Source organism: Drosophila gunungcola, unplaced genomic scaffold (genome assembly GCF_025200985.1).
Source record: "Drosophila gunungcola strain Sukarami unplaced genomic scaffold, Dgunungcola_SK_2 000001F, whole genome shotgun sequence".
Classification (NCBI taxonomy): domain Eukaryota; kingdom Metazoa; phylum Arthropoda; class Insecta; order Diptera; family Drosophilidae; genus Drosophila; species Drosophila gunungcola.
Genome location: NW_026453197.1, coordinates 18,864,665 through 18,887,180, shown reverse-complemented (window position 1 = coordinate 18,887,180; position 22,516 = coordinate 18,864,665). Strand labels below are relative to the sequence as shown.

Genomic DNA, 22,516 nt, shown 5'->3' with positions numbered 1-22,516 from the left:
ACGAATTTACATACTGTACGGAGTTCGGAGTTCGGAGGAGTATATGGTATTAAGGTGCAGTTGACAGGGGAATATGAAAGAAGACATCGAGTAATCCAACCTGCCTTCACCTGAACTTGTTGTTATTGCTGATGATGCTCTGCCACGATTTAAGCTTTATTTTCCATTTAATTTAAGATTTTCATGCATGTGTAGCTAGGGTTTATAAGACCAAGTATTCTGGTTTTATTAAATTAAATTAATCAGCCTTCCCAATTTTCCAACGCGATTTTCGTTTTATTGCTTACTTTTAATTATTGAGTTGTGAAACTTATAATCTGGGACAGTTAAGCTCAGTTTTTTTCAGTTCGCTTTTAGCAATGAATATGCAAATTTGTGCAGCTTAACAGCGATAGTAGATGGTGGATGGTAGATGGGTTTGGGCCTTACTTACTCCCATGGATAGCTCACTATGCCCTATTATTATTTAAGGTCTCTGGCACTTGGCAAGGCTTTTGCATATTTTATTGTGAATTTGAGAGAGTGAATTCGAGCTAAATTATGGTCTGTGGGTGGTGCCTTTAGAAGGGTGCTTATCATTGCAGTTTGTTGGATGAATAATTCATGGCCCGCAGAGAAATGCAATCGCCTCCGGTTTCTCGAAAAAAGGACTTGAAGAGTTTCACTTTACTTTATGATATTTTTATACTCCAGATTTCTTTCTTTTTATTCAGACTTACCCCAGTCAGTTCAATAGAAAATTGAAAATCTCAACGAGATGTGTGTGTATGTGTGTGTGTGAGTTCGCTATAATTCAATTTTCTCTGCAAAAAAAAAATAAAAAAAGTTTCATTAAAATTCAACTGAATCAGCAAGATTGTAACATCCACACACAAAAACACACACAGACAAACAGAGGTGGACCACAAAACCGCTAGCAAATCAATTGGAAGCGAACTTCACTTTTTACTCGTCCCCACAGCCAAATCAAACCATTTCATGCCAAATTGAATGCAAGAATTTAATTAAGCTTCTCTTCTCCTCTTTTGCCATATTATTTTATTGAATATAGGTAGGTAGGATGATATATATAATACATATCTGACTGCATGTATAAATATGATTTCAAATATGTTTGGCTTACTTTTGTATGCACAATTTATTCTTTGATTTATTGAATGGCCACTAGCTATGAATTCGCATATAGGTACAATAAATTTGTTGAGTGCGGTCCTCGGTGGGATTGGGATGCGATTGATGGCGTCATAAAATCATTCGCTAGGTGTCATTGCCAGGAAAGGGAAAATCATACATATATATATATATAACTGTTCAGCAGTCCTTGAAATATTTCCATTAGGGTTTTACATCCTTATTAATTAAATAATTTGTATATATGTATGTTCAGCAACCCTTGAAATATATCAAACACTTAAACAAGTTTTGCGTAATTTTCAGAAATAACCATTCCTGGTAATTCAACTTGAAACTATTTTCCATAAAACTCACACAAAATGTAGTAAGCGATAAGGTAGAAAAGTTAATCTACATATACGCTATTACCACCAAGTTTAAGCCTTAAAATGGATGTGAATGGAATGTGGAAGCCGGTTAGTTTGGGCCATAACAAACAGCAGATCCCGATGCCGAAACCTCCTGCATTTAAGCACCTCCTGCATGTATGCACTCACATAACTCCTGCCCTCAAATGCAGTAAATACAAATTTATTTTGCGCTCTTACATTTTTGGTAAGCAAAAAGGGGCGAGAATTGGTGGAGAATAGTGCTGCAACAATGTGGCAGGCTTTACGAGCCAACAACAGGCATGTACACAAAACAATTATTGCCCGTAGGTAATTTAGTGGAGAAAACATTACCAGCAAAACCGAGGAGTGTGAGCCCAGTAGAGAAATGTTTTATGTCTGGTTGGCTCCCAGTTACCAGTTACTGGCCCCCAATTTCTCCCCTTTCTCCTGGTATTTTGGCCCAAAGTGTGAGCTTAAAATAATTCCAGTTAAACATGGCCCACAATTTGCTTATGGCCCAGACTTGGAATTGGGCACCGCCTCCTCGCATTTCGGCAATTGCCTGGCCAGAAAGTTTGCTAGTTTGAGAAAAGTGCCAGCAGAGAGCTTTTCTCGCCTTCCTTGCCTGTCATTCAAGTGGATTTTCATGCGGATTTCTTTTGGCCCCGAGACTTACGGCTGGCAAAGTGATTATGTGATTATTTGTGGCCCAAGATCTCAGGGGTCTACTCCCAAAAAGATTGAACAGAAAGGTTTTTCTAAAATATTGTTGATTAAAATTGTTTTTTATATTTTATTTTTATAGCACCAATAACACCAATTTGAGTAGTATAATAAATTATTTATGCTTATATTATTTTATTATATTTTAAGTCCATTTTGAAGTTTATAAAAAATTAATGAATGTTTTTCTAGTAGTTTATTATTAACAAATTAATAAAATGTTTAAAATAATAAAATTTTTACATAATTGTATGTGCCTTTTGGGGTTTGATTTAAATTTAGTTTTTATGTTCTGCATGGAGTTTTAACAATCAAATGTATGTCTTAATCAGTTATTTTTATTTAAAACATTAGTTGTTTCTTTTTCGATTTATAGTTTAGTTTAAAAAACTCTAGTCTCTTTACATAAACCTTCTAAGAAGCATATTTTCTGTCCTGATTTGCCCTTTTTTAAATCTGTTAGGAAGCAATTCCTGTACTCTACTCTACTCAAAGTTATATTTTCCATTCTTAAACAAAAGCCGTACTTTCTGTAAAAGCTCCACAAAGTCTCAGTTTCTCGCCTGTGACAATGGCCCGCATAAACTGTGGACCCAAATACAAACCCTTCTCGGTGCTCTTCGTATCCCCATCCAGTCTGATGACATAGTCTTTGCTAATCAACCGATCAGCCATATCCTGCTCCAACTTGGGTATGAGTATATCGTATAAAGTGCCATCTCCAGCTGCCGTCAGTCTTCGATTTACAATTGTGCAACAATTCTCATTGCGAAGTATTTCCTCAAACTGAAGTTTCACTTGGCGAAGAGAGCTTCTTTTTGAATATCCCGAAAGACGTTCAAAGCACTTAAATTGGTAGAAGCGGCGTTCTAATTCGGCCAATTCATCTAGTAAAGGCTTTATGGGGGGCAGTTCATCCGAATGAGAGCGTGAAAGTCGACAAAGACCGGTGAGAAGTTGCTCGATTTGTGGGCTGAATAAGTCCTCCACTTTGGCATTGCTAAGAATGTCCTAGATGAAAAAAGTTTGTAATCAATGATTTTCTTTAAATTTTGTAATATAAAATACTTACTATAAGTTTAAGTATGGCTGAATGTAGCAAGGGAACTATGGTCAGTTTATAGATCTCATGCATTTTACGTGTCTCCAAATAGTGCAGCACTTTTAAAGCTTCATTGGTGTCATCGAAAAGTCTTTTCTGTCTGCTTATGGGAATGGCTTGGGCCTGTTCCCAGACTTTCTGCCAGGTATTGCCCTCAGTGGTCATTCTTACACTTAACTGATTTTTCACTTGACCTAATTCTGAATGATATTATATTAAATTAAGAGTTTCTCTTAAAGATTCAAGTTCCTTACCATCAGTGACCTCCTCCCAATCTTTGGGACTGTACCAACGTATAAAATCCTCCATTATGCCCCTGGGATTGGCAGCCTTAAAGGCCTCCATGTCGGAGAGCAAGGAAGTACACATCATTTGGGTAGTTAAGCCCGAACCAGGACCCAATTTCAGCATAACTTCGGCATCGTCCTGCAGCTGATCCTCGGTTTTGGGCACTGGATCCTGGGTTTCTGGTATATACAGATACTCATTGGGCTCCTCCAGCAATCGTTCGTCGTTCAAACGTCTTAGACGACCCTCGGGTCTTAGGCTAAGAACTGCTTTTGTGGGAGAACCGGCGCCGGCAGTCAGATCATCGCAGTCGAAGAACTCGCCCTCGTCATCCTCATCCTCTTCCTCATCATCCGCATTTTCCTCCTCCTCGGAACTGGTTTTCAGAAGAGATTTTCTTTTGCTATTCGCCTCCCGTTGCACACGACGTTCCACGCAAACGTTGAGCATCTGCAGCTTTTGGTGGAGCAGACAGGTGCGCGTGTCGGGAAAGCCAGCTGAAATTCTAGGGGGGAAGTCCAGAGGAATTAGAAGTGCTAGCATGTGGAGAGCACCAGCAGAGGTGTTGATACATACACTTAATTAATTAGGCTCAAGCTTTTTCGTAGTTTATTCGCTTTATTTGATTAAAGACTTGGTTTGGCTTTTTTATGTTATTTTTTAAAGCCCAGTATTTCATATTAAATGGCTTCCGAAACAAACAACTTCATATAAAGCAGATTGTAGTCTAAACTATTTAAGCCTTTTACCATATTCTGTCTTATCACAACATCATATTATTTATGGTATTAATTCTGAGCAGCAGTCTTAACTTCTTCAACCTTTAACCATATTCTGTCATATCATAACATAATTTAATTTATTATATTATTTCTGAGCCTCAGAGTTCACTTCTGCGAATCACAGTCTTCAACTTGAGCATTATGCGTTTTAGATTTCATCTGTGTTTTTATCTTTTCAACCTTTTCATGGCTGTCTCACCATTCCCTCACCTGGGTCGAATCTTCCTCCACCTCATGGGCATATCAGTCACATTCTTTGGGGCAATCTCAGTCAGTTTCTTGACAATAAACCCGACAAAGACGACAAATGTGGCTGGCTATAAGCGAACTCACTGCCAACTAGCTATGCATATAGCAGGGTAAAACTATGGGAGTGTTTGCCATGCCCCCGCCTGCTAAACCAATTGATATTCACGCTCATCATGGCTGTCAACGCGTGCGTGGCCCTCTGGTCTTGCATAGCCAATGAGCCCTGTCCCAAAGTGGAGGTGACTCAGCCAAAAGAGTTCGCTGAACTTTGCGAGTAGACTACATGCACTGATCAAAAATGGAATAGTGAAAATAAATATTGGGCTATTGAATTTTTTGTTTAAGTTAAATAGGTATAAGGCTAATCCACATTAAATCCTTTTTAACCTTTACTCAAAAAAATATTATACAAAATGTAATATTTTCATATATAAAATATAGATATAAAATTAATATAACTAAAAACCGCAAATGTTAAAAATCAAAGCCCAATTTAGGAAAATTAAAAATGATGTACATTGATTTACTACGATTTTTTTTTACCAGTGTAGGCTGCATTTAACCGGGGGAAGTGAGTTATTTGGACCACGACAGCGGATGTTGGCCAACCCAAAAAAGGGAGCCCCTGGAGCTGAAGCTGCAGCACTTGGCATTTGCATAAAAGTTGCCTTATTAGTGGCTGCGTGTAGACAGCTGCAGGGAAGGAGCAGCTGCTTAAAAGGTTTTTAAAGTGGCCAAAATTGCACTCAACACTCAACAAGGCAGCAGGAGACAAATGGCTCTTGGCTCTTTTATTGACCTAATGCTGGCCACTCTCCCCTCGACACTTTCGTTTTAGTTGCAATGAAATAAAAACATCAAATGTTCTTCAAGTCATTAAGTCTATGTCTATGTTTTCTGGGTTCTCTACCAGCCATCACCATAAACAAGTCCGACTTATGTTTATTTTTCTGGGGGGTGACAGAACTAAACAGTTCGGTCGGCTTGAGTGGCCAAAAGGATAAGCTGCGGTAAAATGAAATTTGTTTTTTTGGTCTTCACAAAAATTGGAATGTTTAATGCGGATTTTCTAGGATTTTCTGGGAATTTATTGTGATAAGACAAACTAAATGATAAGATTTAATATGTCCAAATAATTAATAAGCATTTTGTCTTCCACTTCAATATCCTTTAAAAATTCCTAAATATCTGTATAGCCCCTGTTCAACACAAAATCAAAAGTTAATTCTCTCCTGAAAATACAAAATTATTATGCCCCATAAAAGGCTTCAAACTTTATCGCTGCAAGCTCAAACAGCAACCCAAATTTTTTTGTTCTGTCGGTCACGTTTTAATTCCTGTGGCTAAGCTGACCCAAAAGATTACCAACCAACGCACACCAACCAGTTCTATATATAATCCCATCTATATAAAAACTTTTCAATTGACAACTTTTTCCACAAGCAAATTCACTTTTTTTTCAACCTCAGAAATTCTAATCCACTTAAATGCTTAACAGCATTATGTGACCTTAAGCTCAGACGCCCATGACAGCACTCCCCGCCCGCCCCAAAATCCACGCCCACAAGAAGTAAGCCCGGCTTTTGTTAAATAAAACTTCAATTAAAACATTTTTGTGCCTAGAGGTGTGCGATGATGGTGGGAGCCAGAAGATTGCCCAACTTGGCCCGAAAGGCAGGTGGTTGAAAACAAAAATAAGTCTAGTACAACAAAAACAGAAAGAAAAAATTTAACCGCTGGACCATTGTCTAAAAATGCAAATTTGCCCAGCCAACGACCACCAAAAACCCAAAAAACCAAAAAAAAGAAGAGTGAATAATTAGGCGGCCACAACAAAAGAAACAACAACTGAGTGAGTGGGATAGAAAAATCATTTGCACCTTTCAAGTCTTCGGGGTGGGAAAACAAAAAAGTTGCAATTTTTGGTAAATACCCTGGGGAAGAGTTTAAAAATGTCAGAATAAAATGTTAGAGGACTTAAAGCTATTTTGTTGTTTACAAAACTTGAGACTTAAACGGAATGTATAAAAACTATTTTATGCTTTAGGGTAATTTTTTAATTAAGCTGTTTTTAAAACAGATATATATTTAGGAAAGTTCAAAATTTTTTCAACAACAATCTACACCGAATTAAACTGTTGACAAAAAAATAGTTCTTTGATATTTTAACTTTTTAAAATATACAATATACAAAATTTCTTGTTTTATAATCACATTTTTTTTTTGTTAAAAAAATTGTTTTAGTAAAGGAAAAAAACATGAAATTATAATCATTTTAGCATGGCTTTAGAAATTAAAACAAAAGGTTTGAAAAATTTATAATCATATTTTTTGCTTCTTAAAAATAAAGGCAACATCAATGTAAATGTAATGATTTAAGCATGGCTTTAAATATGAAAAAAAAAGTTTTATAGATATATAATATATATTTGTCATGTGCATAATTTTTTCAATAATCTGCATTTAAATCATTTAATATTTTTAAGGGTATTTAAATGAACCTTAATTAAACAAATATACATTTTTTTAGTCCAATTTTCGCTGCCCAACTGTACCCGATTCGGTTTTTATTTATTCACTCATTCAGAGCTGCAGTTCTTCCTTTGTTTTCCCGCTGCAATTTTCGCACTTTTCGCGCATTAAAAAATTTAGTGATGCAATTAATACGCAGAAGAAAAATAACAAAAGGCGACTTGGTGCGAATAAAAGAAAGGGAATAAAATGGTGCAAGAATTTTTTAATTAAATTTGTGGCCAGACAGTTGAGTGAGAAATGAGAAATGTGAAGCAAGCATAGGGCATACAAAAAAAAAAAGAAAAGAGCTGGAAAATGAGGATTGCACAGTGGAGCTTGAAATATTTTTCTGCCTCCTCCCCGCGGATTTAGCCACGTAATGCAATTTATAAGTTGAATTAAGGAAGAGAGGAGACAATCCCGCACACAAAAACCCAAAATGCCATGAAAAATGAAGTCAGGCGCAACGGACAATTGAAACATCAACCTCAAAAAGGGGGGTGAAGTACTTATAAGTATCTTTCGGATTCAGGGAGGCGTGACACAGCTGCCGAGAAAAAACTATCAATCAAAAGACACAAAATGTTGATTATTATTTGGGATGCAGCGAAGCGTGCAGTTTAATTATTATTCTGCGGTTTATCTCGCAGATGGGGCTACTTTAAATTGCAACCGAGTAAAATCTCCATAAACTTTTGCTTTGATTTGAAATTAAACAGGAAATCTGTAAAAGTAAATTATTTGATGGATGAGGGCACGAAAACTTTAAATGCTGCTTATTTTACAGCATTAGCTTAAGATTAATCAACTCCAATGAGTAATCATTTTTTTTATTCAAACCATTTAAATACACTTAATAACAAATTTTGTTTACTATTTTGGTTTAAGAATAATTAAACTCTAATGAGTTACCATATACAATTTAAATACATTTTAGAAAATCTTTTTTTTCATGTTTGTTAGATAATTAAATTGATTAATAAAGTTGATTTTGTGAAATGTTTCTTAATAAATTGTTATGACAATAAATGCTCTTCTACACAAAAAAGTTAGCTTAATCATTAATTTAAATCAAAACAATCCAATCTTGTATTTCCACCTAGCTTAATTTGCTAATAAAGAAAAAACCAGAAAGTCCATTCACCTGTTCATTTAACTCCTTCAAAATTTCTGCTTGAAATCACATAATATAACAATGATCAGCGAGAATAAAAAATTGTCTCAAACAATAACAACCGAAACTTGATGGAAAAAGGAGAAAGGCGACGAAAACTGTGTGTCATCATAACTCATGATTATGCAAAAAGGTCAACAGCTTCTTTGCTGACCCTTGAGTCACCAGCTATTGTTTGCATGGTTGTGGAGAAGGGGGTGTAAAGTGGTTAAAAGGGGGGGTCTAAAGGGTACTCTGGGTTAAGCAGTGAAAAAGGGGTGAATATCACGAGCTTGGCTTTTTTATGAGTCGGTCAAATTAAATTAAATGGCTAACAAAAAGCTGCGCCGCGTAACACTTTTTTGTATATATATTTTGCATTTGGCGGTTTCGTCCTTTGAAAAAAAAAATACCCAAAAGGGATGCAAAGGATTTACATTCGCTACGTCTTGCTTTTCATCCTGGCCATCCATCTGCGTTTTTATGCCTATTTTATGGCCTAAAGGAGGACTGAACTGGGAACTGAAGCACCTCGTTTGACAGGCGCAACCAGGCAGACGGGCAAATTAATCAAAACTAAACTGCCCCAAGGATCCCGGGAATGGGGAAAGAAGGAACATTTCCTTTCACGCACTGTTTGTTGGCTAACGAGCATGAAAATGAAATTGAAAGTAGCCTGCCAAAACTGATTGATAAAGCTTGCCCACTTGCATTTCCCATGCAGAGAAAAAACACGATGCTTATTCGTATTTGAATATTTTAACTTATGTGTTTTGCTATTCTAATCATTTATACTAAATCTGTTGCCTGGAATTCATATAGTTTAAATTGATATTTTCATATTTGAATGTTGAATAAAAGCTCTCAAAAATTTAAAATATTACCTAAAAACTATTTCAAAACCAAATAAAATATTATAATAAATATACATCATGGCATATTAATTACATTATATTTGCTATTTTTACTGTTAATGTGGATTACGAATTTCCAAAAATCTTTATTATTTCTCTCTGTGCACTTTATGTCTTATACACTTACGCCAATCCCAAGTGTTGACCAACTGACCAATGAAAGATACTAGAAAATGGGGTAGGAGATTTGCCTGCCAGGCGACAGTATTAATTGGGTAATTTATGGCCCGACTGGCCCTAGACAACCTTCACTTTTTCATTGAGCCCCGAGATTCACTCGCTCTCCAACTAAAAACGCCGCCTTCTTCCATTTATTTGCTCAACAGCTCTATGCCGGCACCAAGATGAGACCAGGCCGAACGACAAAAGCAACAACAGCAGCGACCACACCCCTGCTCCTGCTACTCCCACTAATCCTGGGAGGTGTGCACTTGGCCCACGCCCAGTGTCCTTGGCAGAGGGATGTGCCCGACCTGCAGACGAGCTGCATCTGCGCCTACAACTTGGGCAGGGAGCTATCCGTGCAATGTGATCAGGTGAGATTTTAAAGGATTTTCATTGATGTATATGTTTACCATCTTGGTTTTTGATTTAATTTATTTTATGTTGCAAAGTTGAAGATTAAATGACAATATTTAGAAATAAATGTAAATTCTACACAGAGGTCTTTGATTAAAGACTCTTGTTTAATATAACTAGTGTTATTTAATATAATCAAAAAGGCAGCTAGGTCTATAACTTAGAAATTTTGGGTTTTAAGCCTAAAATAAACTAAAGTTTTACAAAATTAAAGTTGTAACTTTTGAACTGCATTTTAGGGCTTCAAACAAAAGCCCTGTGCCTAAGGCTTAAAATATAGACTATATAATTTTGTATAAGTACTGGAAAATCTTGGAAGTTACTCCATTATATACAACAATATTTACAGAGATTAAAACTACACAATTGTATAACTTTCCCAGGTGGATTTCCAGCAACTCCTGGATGCGATGAACACCCATGCACGGCTGAAACCAGTGGATTTGCTGTATGTGAACAACTCCACGATTGTGGAGCTACCCGAGGCCATTTTCAGCAATTTGAGCCTGCACAATGTGCAGCTTTCGAGTTGCGGCATCCAGAGGATAGCGAGGGGTGCCTTCAAGGGCCAGGAGTCGGTGCTGCGGAATCTCAATCTGCAGGATAATCTGCTGGCTGATGTGCCAGTTGAGGCGCTGAAGGTGCTGGGCAAACTGAACCTGCTGGATCTGTCCAAAAATCAGCTTAGCCAAATAAACGACGATGCCTTTGTGGGTCTGACAAAGCTCTCCACGCTGAAACTGAACGATAACAATGTTACCCTGGCCGTCAATGCATTTAGAGGATTGGAACAGAGTTTGAAGAACCTAAATCTGAAGGGAACCAAACAGCGCAAGGTGCCCGAAAGTATTAGAGGTCTGAGGAGCCTGGCTTTTCTCGATCTATCGCAAAATGGCATCAAAGAGCTGCCCGGTGCCGGTGGCATTCGAGTTTTCGATGGTCTGGATGCCCTGACAGCCCTGAATTTGGAGCGGAATCTCATCCAGAGCATTGGCGAAACGGCATTTGCGGGTGTGCGCAAAACATTGAGTTCACTGAGTTTGCTCAACAACCTGCTGGCCGAGTTTCCCATCGGCGCCGTTCACTCGCTGAAGGAGCTGCGTGTCCTGGACATCGGCTTCAATCTGCTGACCACTCTGCCGGAGGCTGCCTTCCGGGGAAATCCCGGCATCACGCTGCTGGCGTTGGATGGAAATCCATTGAGCAGTGTGCCCGAGGGAGCATTCGCCCATCTGAATGCCACATTGCGAGGACTTTCGCTCGGAGGCAGATTCCTGCACTGCGATTGCAAGCTACGCTGGGTGGCCGAGTGGATTCGCAATGGCGACTTGCAGGTGAGTGGCTGCGATGTGGGAATTTTGGGGTGGATTGCTATACAACTGGATTGGCGCTTAAAGCCCTTCCAAACTCTGAATTATCTAAACAAAATATATTATCCTCTTATTAATTACTCTCATAAAAAATATAAAACATATATTTAATGAAGTATTTTTAATTTGAAGATTTAATAACTAATTAAACTAAAAGTAAAGTAATCAAAATATAATCATTCCTTTTTTGGTTGTTTTCATAAATAATATAAAGCAAATATTTAATCAAGCACTTTTGGTTAGAAATAACAAAAAGTTGATAGACAAATATAGTTAGAGCAGTACCCTTTATAAATAAAAATATTTGTAAAACATAAATGTCAAATAAGAACCCCCATTTGGCAGAGTACTCTAAAACCCCCACTTTTTTTATGTTGCCCCGATAAAAACCTTTGTCAAATGGTTCACTTCCGATTGGATATTTTTCAAACTCGCCAACGTTCGTTTCATTAACTTTGGCAACTGTGTTTTGTGTGTGTTTTTTTCCCCTCCGCCCCCGCAGGTGACATCACGCGAACGGAATCCGCAGTTTTGTGGCACCCCACCTCGTTTCCGGGACCGGGGCTTCTACTCAATTCAGCCGGAGGAGCTGAGTTGTCCGGACATTGCCGATGCCGCCCTGCGAGGACCTGTTGGCCTGGCCGATAACCTGAAGCCCACTCAGTCCGCATCCCCCGATTCCGTGGAATATGAGACGGGTACGGGAACTGGTACGGGAACTGGTACAGTGGGCACTGGCATAGCAGCCTCTGCTCCTGTGACGAGCATTGTGAGCAGCTCCACTTCCACAACGACGGCCACAACAACGACCACGACAACCACAGCAGAGCCAACAACCAAACGCAGCACGGTGAGTGGGCAGGTGATAAAACAAGTATACAACATGATGGCATCGTTAAGTTAAAAATTGGGGGAAAATAAAATAAAAAAAAGAAAGGAAAGAACTGGTATCATTATGGTGGCATAAAGTGTCTGTATATTGGCGGTTCCTCAGCGACACTTTGTCAAATAAATCAAGAAACCTTAAAAGTGACATGTAACTCATTCGGTTTTTTACAGGTAATAAATTAAAGGTCAATGGTTTAAAGTTTCTTTAAAATCGAACAAAACTGAGAAATAAACTGCACCAGTTTAAAGAAAATCTCTACATATACTATCAAAATTTAAGTTTTAGCAACTTTTAAAAATAAAATCTATAAAAAAAATATTTTAATTGGACATTTTTTAACACAAGAATAGTATTTAAAAAAAGTAAAGTAAAATTAAGTTTTAAATCATTTTTGAAAAATAACAACTCCATATTTTCAGTGGCGGTTCTTCGGCGACACTTTGCCATATAAATCAAAAAATTTAAATATAAAAGTTGCCTTACATTCATAATAATATTTAATGCTTATATATATACTAATTTGTCCAACAGACTCGACCACCGACGAAGTCAACAGCTGGTACCTCAGCGACCACAGCTTCGCCAGCAACGAATCTCTCGGTGAATGGAACGGGCACAGTGCAGGCCACCTCCATCACCACGAGCAGTAGCTCTTCCTCCTCCTCATCGTCCTCTTCATCTAGTGGTCATGGAAATGGCAATGGGAATGGCAAACAGGCACCAGGATGGCGCCAAGGAGTGACCACTAGCAATGGGGGCAACAATGGAGGAGTGGGAGGTGGAGGTCTCCACAAGCCGCAGCGGCCACCACTTGTCTTGGGCTATCCACCGCAGAGGGGAACTCGCATCGACGATGCCAACGAAGTGCAGGTGAAGCACGCATTCCGGCAGGACAGTTCCGTGATCATCCAGTGGGATTCGGACACGGCCAATATCCTGGGATTCCGGGTGGTCTATCGCCTGTTTGGCGAGAAGGCCTTCAAACAGGGTCCACCCTTGGAGGCAAGCGAAAGGGAGTTCAAGATCAAGAACGTTCCCGCCCAGGAGTGCATCATTGTGTGCGTCATCTCGCTGGAGGAGCTGCATGTTACACCCGAAACAGTTCCCTACCAGCAGTGTCGCGAAGTGAGGACTGTGGCCTCGCAGGCCTCCAATATGGACAAGATTACTATTGCGGCCAGTGCAGCCATTTGTGGCACCATCATTGTGGCCGTGATTGTGTTCATCGCTGCCAGCAGGTGGGTTTTCTCTCTAAATTTTTCCCCATTTCCTTACCCAAGAGTTATGGCCTAACGACAACAAAGCCAATCGCTGTGCAAAGTGCCTGCCTGATTTATCGCAGGTCCTTAAGTCATTGCCGCTTTTCTATTTCTATACAGTCTATTTTTGCCCTATCGCAGCAACTGCGTAGAATTTGTTACGCTTTATGCTCTGCGCAGTATCAACACACTTCATCATCTTCAAGGCCTAGCCCCACATTATACTCTTTTAAAGGATGTTGTAATTTTTATTGCAAGTTTATTAAGAGTTGCCCCTGGTTTGGAAAGCAAACAAGGCAAATGTGTTTAATATCCAATGAAAATGTTTTAAAAACATTTTAGTCAAAGAAATAAATAACATATAGAGCCTTGAAGTCGGTAAATCTGTGAATTCGGGCAAATAAAATAAATTCATAAAAAGCCATTTGTTATTTGATAAATCAATTATAAAAAATATATCTAATTACTTATTTATTCTATTCAGCCCTTATATTATATTATTACAAATTTATAATTTCGTTGCTATCTTAAACTTTCTTGAGTCATTATAAAATGTAAAGGAAATTTTTACCAAATTATTTCTTTTAAAAATGTCCTTTAAAGTTTTTACTTAAAATTTGCTTCAAAAACTTTAAATAAGCTAATTTTCTCTTAAAATCAAACCACATTTAATTTGGGCGAAGGACTAGAAAAACCATTTTCTCTAATTGTAACAAGATAAATGATGCAATTATTTGTTTGGCAAGGGTATTTAAGTCAATCTCATCCTTTTCCCTATATTTTTTGCAGACGTTCCCGCAAACTGCAGAACAGCCAGCAGAAGAGTCCGCTGCCAATTGGAGGTCTGCCCGTTAATTGCTGCGGTCCGACCGGTTCACCGGGACCACTTGGCTCCATTGCAACGCTATCGGCATTTAACAATCACAAGGTGAGTTCGACTTGTGCCCCACCTCCTCACCAAAACACCCCACAAATCCCCCTTAAGTTGGCTTAACTCGTGGAGGAGCTTGCCAAGAAATTGTTGCCACTTCTGGCTCCCGGCTGGCTGGCTAACTATATAACTGGCTGACTTGGCTGTCCGGATTGTCAGATAGTTGGAAATGGATCTTGAGATGGGTGCCTGTGCACCATGACTACGGGAAATTGGCAGCGAAGCGATTTTGATGACTGTTGATTGTATTTATGGGGTACGACGGCAAATTAAATGGAGCGCGGCATAGATAAATACTGCAGAGTGCAAAAAGTATTTCAGATTTGCAATCTACTCATTACCTTTTTGGCAAAGACTGCTGTTGTAACAAATTTTAAAGTATAAAATAAGCTTTTAAGTGGATAATGTTGGGGTATATTTTTAATAATGTCTGGCATTAAAAAGTTTCTTTGACTAAAAATTAATTAAGAAGATTTAGGAAATGCAAGGGAAAAATTATGAGTTTAAGGATAACATTTTGTTTCAAGTTACTAGCTTGCATTGCTTGAAATTTTTGGTTAAATTTTCTAAGTTTGTTTGATACTATAAAGTAAATATAGTGCATAGTAAATACCAAGTACAAATTATTAAATAAACAGAATTTAGTAAAAGCGTTGATTGTAAGCTGAAGCAAAAAAGAAATTTTTTAACCTAAAAACTCTTTTCTAATGACTTTCTGATCTCTCATTTTTTTGCAGGAATGGGATCAAGTGTCAGCGTACAGTGGTCGCTCGATACCGAGGCCCAGGATTTATCCTGTGGAACAGCCAGACGACATGCGAAGCCACTTCTCCGGAATGCCCGGCAAAGTGGGCAAATCAAGGTGAGTCCAACCCCCTTTTTTTTTTTTGGGTTTTTATAACCTTCAGCAATCGAACATTTGCTTGCCCTACATTTCGAGCTTGCTGCATTTTTTACAAAAAGCCTTGCCGTTTTGTTTTCGTTATAATTTATTTATTGCGTTCGTTCTCGATTGTTTCATTGTTTAATTTTGCATCACACACAAACGCAAACGCACGCAAACAACATATAACACACACACCCACCCACACACACACACACACACGTGACTACAGTAGATCCCTGGCGGATGGACAGTCGCAGCACAGTTTTTCGAATAATTCGCATCGCGGTTATTTGGGCAGTGCCTTCCCCTCGAACTTGGTGAATTCCCGGCCGGAACTGCGACAATCCCGGCAATCCCTGGCCGCCGCCTCGGAGCGAATGTCCCGTGCCTCATATGCGGGATCAATTCATGGGGGCGGTGGAAACGGAGGCGGAGGAGGCGGTGGCCTTGGCGGCGGAAACGGAGGAGTGGGAGGCGGTGGCCTACCCGTGAGCAGCCTGATGGCCATGAGCGGCATGGTAGGCGGCGGCGGACCCGCGAGCATCGCCTCCAGCGCCCGAAGATCGCGACCGCGTTCCAGGTCACGCGAACAGCTGAACGCCACCCACATACATAACCATCGACCAGGAAGTCGGTAAGTAACAAATGTTAAAGAAAAAGTCCAAAAATAAAACAAGTAAGGAAGCCAAGGTTTATATGCCCATGCAGATATTACTAAAATCAATTCACTAAACTATTGTTACATGAATTATTAAATTGAAACCGTAGTTCAAAAATAGTAAGCCATTACTATATTTCGATATTATATTTAAACAATGAAGCTATGTTGATTTGCTGCTAAACTTATTGATCGTTCGTTGTCCGATTTTCATAAAATTTAAATTATAATTCTAAAATAATTAACCATCTCTATATTTTGAAGTATATTTGTATAAATTCAGAAACAGCTAAGAATATTTTTTTTCATATATTTTTCGATTTTTCTAAGAAAGCTATAAGGGAGCTGTAATAAGTAGAAGACGTTTTAGAAAGTGTTATTTAGAAAGCTTTAAAAATGAAAGACTACTTTGATAAAAGCTGACAGACAAACAAACTTTTGAATGAAATAAAAAACCCCCTGCAAGGGAATAAAAATCCAATTAAAAAAAAAACAATTTAAGCCAAGGACAAACTAATTAAAGCTACCACGCACCCACTCAAAATCTCACACTTCTGTGATATCTGAATGCGTAAGGTGCTTATCACGCATCACAAATCACACATCCTAAATTACACTTTCAATTCTTTCTTTATGTTTCTCGTTTTCAACTATTGCGTTGAAAGTTTCTTAATTCATTGGTTTATGGCTTTCCGTTGGTCATTAATTTAATTCGTTTTTTTATGCATGAGGCGGGGACTTTGATTTATCAGAGACCGTCTCTCTCTAAGTCAAATTTACTCACTAATGTGGATTTCGTATGAAAATTAGGTGCTTTTTTTTTATTTGCATAAAACTCTTTTTTAAAGTTTGCAATTAAAAACCCTATTTTCTTTTTGTTTTTTTTTAATTTAATAAATAAATGCCCCCGTTGATTAGCTAACTTTACGTACATCAAACTTAAAGACTTTCGAACAACTTCCTCGCTGAAGCTTTATTTTCAGCCTTGATTGGCAACTAACCAACTATTCAACTATCCATCGGCCGCAATCAAATCAAACTTTCATCCATGTACAAAATTCTGTAACTACATTGTATACATGCATTCCTTTCACCACTAAACAAAAGACCCCCCTTCTTTACCCTCCCCTTCCCCCACTGTATAAATTTCCACTGATTCCATTAATTTTAATTGCGTTTCGCTTGGTTTCGAGCATTTTTAGCTGTACAGTAAATCCATTGAGCAATACGTTAGTGTTGCACTGGTGAATCCTCTGACATAATCGATACTTGGTGAATTGCCATTGCAGATACTCGCAGGCGGGATCGACGCACACGCTAAACAACTACTGCGATACATCGGACAATTGGACCGATCACGACATGGACATATATATGGCCCGGAATCCGACGACGCGAAATGGATTAGTGCCATTATGAGGGCGACTCACGTTGTCCTGATATTTCAATGTTGTATTAAACTGGGACGGCATCTTCTGACAATATCTGACGCCGGCCATTGGGGGGCACGCAAACAGGGGGCATGGTCGGCGTCAGCAGCAGCAACAGCAACAGCAGCCACATCAGCAACAGCAGCAGCAACAGCAGCAGCAACATCAGCTACAGCAGCAACAGCAACTGCAACATCAGGCTGCACAGCATTTGAGGAATGAGCGACATCAACAGCGACATAGAAACAATCAGCAATTGGAGCAGCCATATCAGCCAGCACAGCAGCAACATCAACGATTACACTACTATATGCCGCAGACGCAACAACGTTGCACCTCCCCCCCCGATGTGGTGCCCCGTGCAGCCAATTTCCATAATAGCAATAGCCATGCCACAACTACTGACTGCAACAGCAACAGCAATAGCATCCAGCAGCAGCAGCAACAATTGCCGCTGGCCGCGTTGACAGCAACACTGGAAGATGCAACAGCAACAGAGGCAACAGCAGCAACACCAGCTAGTGGCATTGTTGTTGAGAACTATTTTAACGAATATGAACGTCAGGAAATCATTTATCATCATCCCACAAGCAGCAGCAGCAACAGTAGTAGCAACAGCAACAACAACAGCCAGGCAGCAACACGCCAACTACCCCGCAGCAATGCCTTCCGTTTACAGTTACCCGCAATGGCAATGGCAACAACAACAACGGCAACAACGACTAACAACATTTTATATAATATCAGTAATAATCATGTTGCAACCGGCAACATGAGCAATTATAAGGCGCATACGTTTAGTGATAGCTGTAATTGTACATGTAATTGTAGTCTAAGTGAGGAGGAGCAGCAGCAAGAAGTGGCAGCAGCAAAATCAGCAGCATCAGCAAGTTTAGAGGAGGAGGAGGACTCATCCTTGGCGGGCAGCACCTCGGTGTCAAGCATTGAACAAGTGCAACAGGAGGGGGAAATGTCCTTGTCTCCGAACTTGACATTGGCTGACACAGAGGAAACTGCAGGAAATACAAAATCAGCAGACACATCTGCAGACAGGGCCAGGGCCATGTCTTGAGTGCAGCTCGTGTAGCCTGATGTTGCTGCTACGGTTGACACTGCTGCGGCCTCTCAGAATCTGCATAATGCATAACAATTGCACACAGAATGTGTGGTACAGAAAAATAGAAATAAAATATTTTTATATGCCGTTTAGAGTGTGTGCAATAAATACAACTTTCCCCAGTTTTTTTCTGCAATTAGTTGAACAGTGAAAATGTTGAGCAATCAAAGAACTACAAACTTAAGTCAATATATGGTACTAACTATACTTAATAGCTATTAAACAACTGATTAACTAATGTTTAGAGTGTAAGAGGGCAAAGTCCTTTTAATGCTGGGATAGACAGGCATGGAAAAGTCGCTGAGAGAGCACAAAAAAAGCAATATGTAAATACTTTAGAAAGAGCAAACAAAAACCCTTACTTCAAGTTTAAAGAGTCTCAAGATAATTAGAGACCCAAAAAAACCAAATATATTTTTCACACACTTTAAAACATTCTCTAGTCTAGACCTTTTATCATATATTTTTCTCAACTCATTTCGTATTTCATTCTATGTTTGTCTATCCCAGCCTTAAGCTGATTACCCACATTCCAGTAGTTTTTGAACCAACCAAACCATTTTACTGCCTAATCAGTTTTAGTTTAACTCATATTGAAGTCCAATTTCAGTTCGTTTTGTACAGAGAAGCTTCAATTGAAACATTTGCGTGCTAAGTTCTTTCTTATGTTTATGATTTCTAGCTTTTAGTGAGATTTTAATAAAAAGAATATTTTAAAACTATTATTTTGTTTTCGTTTTATTTTTATTCTGTATGCTTGTTGGTCGAGCGCCTGTACATGTTTGTATATAGAAATTCGTAGGCTTAAGCGTTTGAAACGATTTCAGTTTTAGCCCTATCATTATCATTTTGATTATCATTATCGTTGAATGGGACAAATCCGGATAAACAGTCCGGACAAGTCTGTGGCGAAACACAGTTGACAGTTAACAATATTTAGTGCCCGTGGGCCGGGTTTCCTTCGGAATCCACAACACGCCCATGTCTGGCACTAGATACTTAGTGAAGTAAGCTAATATCTATCTTTCTGTATTTAATCTACACTCTATATCCCTAAGAAAATCAGTTATAGAAAAAAGGCTTTGAGCATTAGTACAGTAAGCACAATTTTAGGTGGAAAACGGGAGCAATTATTTAGAACAAACCAACTAAACAAATATTCCAATACAAAAGTAGGCAATAAATTCAAGGAAATTCCGTTTAATGTTTCACTTGTAAGGCAAGCAAAAGAAAAGTAGAGGAACAAATATCCCATTATAACGATAAGAAACTTTAAATCAAATTTAGTGTTAATTAACTTAATTAAACTGCCTTAGCACATTGAGAACGTTGATGGAAAACAAACGAGAGCACGTGCTTAAATATAGTTTAGCTGCACTTGAAAAACAAAAAAAAACAAGAGATGAGTCAAATTTTATTAAATTCGGTGACACTACAAACTGCCAGCCCACAAACAAATATTATTAACTTAACTGACGAAAGGAATAGTTGAGAAAATCATTTAAAAATGCTCATCTCTCACACTGAAAACGAAGACACCAACCGATTTTGAGGAAGATACCACCACCAATCCAAAACATTTAGACTTATTATAGTACACGATCCCATAATAAATGTGCGTTATATTGTTAAAGAAACATCAAATATAAATGTTAACTTTGCGGCTTCACAGACTAGCAAACTAAATTTAATAGAAAATTTACGAAAACGTATCGTTTTTTTAGTTTTTAGTTCGTACGCATCAAGTTCCAAATAAAGCATATTTTTGTTACTATTTGTGGGGTGTGTGTGATATTGTGTTTTACTTACCCTGGAACTGTTAAGCAGTTGTCCCACAGCAATCGCAGTTGGCGGGTGAAGGCCGCCCACACTTGGGCCATGCCCTCAACGCTGCCCAAGTGGGCGTGGCAGGTGGCCAAAAGACAACTGAGGCGACAAACCAAAGAGTCGGGAACAGCGCTCTTTATTCGCATGGGATCGAACTGGAAAGGTTTACAAATTCATGGTAAATACGGACCAATTTAAAGTCGATTTTAATCTTTATGGCATTTAAATGAAATAAATACGGTTTAATTTAAATCAGATATTAATCTTCTTATCATTTTAATGAATCAAAATTATAATTTCCATTGATTGCATATTGAATACAAAGCATACAAAAATTATAAACCAGGTTAATGCTACTACTTGGATTTTAAAAAGTTAAATAATGAACAATTAAATAATAGAACTTGTTAAAAAACTTTAGTCAAATTGGCTTTAAAAATGAATAAATAAGTCATTAGAAATGTAAGTAAACAATTTCTGGGAACATACAACGAATAAACGAATGAATAATTAAGTAAAGCATAGTGACTGAAAGAATAATTAAATTTATAAAAATATATTTTATATTATATTGAAACTGCATGTGCTTATTGTGCTGCATATGTTTGAAAGTAGACAATTAGAAAGATTAAGAATATAGGTTCAGAAAAATATAGTAATACTCCCAGAAAAACTACAGGAGACATAACAAATTAAACTAAATTAACCAGTTTATCATATTACTAGACTATAAACTTATTCAGAATTTTTGATTTTAAGGTATTCAGTCACCTCGCCGCCACTCACCTTATCCTTGAAGCTCTTTTTTTCGTAAGGAAACAGCGCCATATCGGGATGCATATCGGGGAAAAGGTAGGCCAGAAGTTCGCTCAACTCGCTTTCGGTCATGGGACCTGGCAATCGCTTGGTCAAACCCGCTTGTGAAGGCAACTCGTAGCTCCTATCCCTCCTCTTGGTCAAGTTGTGCTCCGTGATGCGATCCAATGGATTGGAACCCGCCTCAGCTCCACTGCTAGTGCCCGAGAAATTTCTGCCCACAAAGGACTCCAGGGATCTAGTGACTCCCTCCACAGATTGATAATCCCTCAGGCAGCAGGATAAATACGATGAGGCTTCAACGGAGAGGTAGATCTTGCCAAGCGGAGCCTTGGAGGGTACAAAATCGGTTCGTTGTTCGCTATCGAAGGCCACATGTTCGGATAACTCCGGCCACGTGTAGACCAAATAGATTTCCGTACAGGATTCGGGTGTATAACCATGTGGTAGGGCATAAAACTGCTGCAGTTCCAGGGGCGAGACTTCGCCATCCACCACAATGTCCTCAGAGCTGAGGCCACGATCAAAGGGCACATACATGGGCATGCGGATGCGCATCGTATCCAATGCGTAGGTGGTGCAAACGGAAATCATGGCCGCCGCCTGGGAATACGAAGTGGGCAACTTCTCCCGGAACAGGTTGAGCAGACCCATTAGAAAACGACACTCGGGCGGGGCCTTCTCCAGTCCAATGAGCCGGAAATTCGTCCTCAGGGCGGGAGCTAAGGCCACGCCCGTGTAGAAGTTCCATTTGGGATCGTAGATCTGCACGAAGGTGGGCACAACGCTCTGCACCTCAGCGGATACGACGGCCACCGAGCTGAGAAAGAAATTGAACTCCGAGGTGGACTTCATGTAGTGGAGATTGGGTTGCACGGGATGCAGGACTATAAAGCGCCGAAGGCCATAGATCCTGGCCAGTATATGCAGATCCTGGGAGCTCCTAATCGGAGGACCAAAGCTATTTCCACTCGACATGAGGTCATGATGGCAGTTGGTGCGCTGCAGGCAGGGATTCTCCTTGATTTCCTCCTTCGTCAGTAGCTCCTCATCTTCCAGCACAGCCTGATGATACTCCACTTCTATGCCATTTCTTAGCATATCCAATGTTTCCCTCTCCACCTTCCATTTGCACATAAAGATTTCCTCCGACTTGAGACTCCTACCCACGTCAGATTCCGCGGATACGTCCCATTTCTGGAGTATCTCACCCAGTTGGGCATTGAACACCTCCCAATCGGAATCGGCACTGAAGTTTTCGCGGTAAAATTCATTATCGTCGATTTCCTCGGCCATTTTTAAAGGATTTTAATGCGAATATCAACAAAACACAACAAATTAAAATCGCAGACAACAATGGACCGGGGCTGCCAGACCGCTGGAATTCGGCTAACAGCTGTGGCCTCAGGTTTAGTGTTGGAAAATGGGCAATACGGTTTTGGTATTTTTCAAGCCAGGCTTAGAACCTGAACAAAAATTGTTTATGCCTGAAATGGAATTTATTTTTTTTTATTGCCGGACTGA

At 39.1% G+C, this 22,516-nt stretch overlaps 2 protein-coding genes across 11 annotated transcripts in view; one reads left to right on the top strand and one right to left on the bottom strand.

Annotated features, from left to right (window-relative positions):
• Nucleotides 1-19,071, top strand: part of LOC128262817 (leucine-rich repeat and fibronectin type-III domain-containing protein 2) — a 60,380-nt gene extending 41,309 nt beyond the window's left edge. For 6 of the 9 annotated variants that reach the window (XM_052997346.1, XM_052997347.1, XM_052997349.1 and 3 more), the window contains 8 exons: nt 9,557-9,766; nt 10,193-11,143; nt 11,682-12,029; nt 12,600-13,306; nt 14,117-14,255; nt 14,996-15,120; nt 15,374-15,778; nt 17,092-19,071. In XM_052997346.1, coding sequence (XP_052853306.1) covers nt 9,575-9,766; nt 10,193-11,143; nt 11,682-12,029; nt 12,600-13,306; nt 14,117-14,255; nt 14,996-15,120; nt 15,374-15,778; nt 17,092-17,221 — 2,997 coding nt within the window. In that variant the 5' untranslated portion in view covers nt 9,557-9,574 and the 3' untranslated portion in view covers nt 17,222-19,071. The remainder of the gene's footprint in view (nt 1-9,556; nt 9,767-10,192; nt 11,144-11,681; nt 12,030-12,599; nt 13,307-14,116; nt 14,256-14,995; nt 15,121-15,373; nt 15,779-17,091) is intronic. The other 3 variants (XM_052997354.1, XM_052997353.1, XM_052997355.1) reach the window with 3 other exon arrangements.
• On the bottom strand, nt 353-22,362 carry LOC128262818 (rab3 GTPase-activating protein catalytic subunit). 2 transcript variants are annotated; one of them, XM_052997356.1, is made up of 5 exons: nt 20,963-22,362; nt 20,159-20,331; nt 3,585-4,123; nt 3,301-3,530; nt 2,489-3,239 (listed from the first exon to the last, which is right to left on the bottom strand). In XM_052997356.1, the coding sequence occupies exons 1-5, from the start codon at nt 22,286-22,288 to the stop codon at nt 2,739-2,741; spliced, it is 2,769 nt and encodes a 922-aa protein (XP_052853316.1). In that variant the 5' UTR covers nt 22,289-22,362; the 3' UTR covers nt 2,489-2,738. The 2 variants fall into 2 exon arrangements, with proteins under 2 accessions (XP_052853317.1, XP_052853316.1); XM_052997357.1 differs by lacking the exons at nt 2,489-3,239; nt 3,301-3,530; nt 3,585-4,123 and adding an exon at nt 353-803.
• Nucleotides 22,363-22,516: the final 154 nt, after the last annotated feature.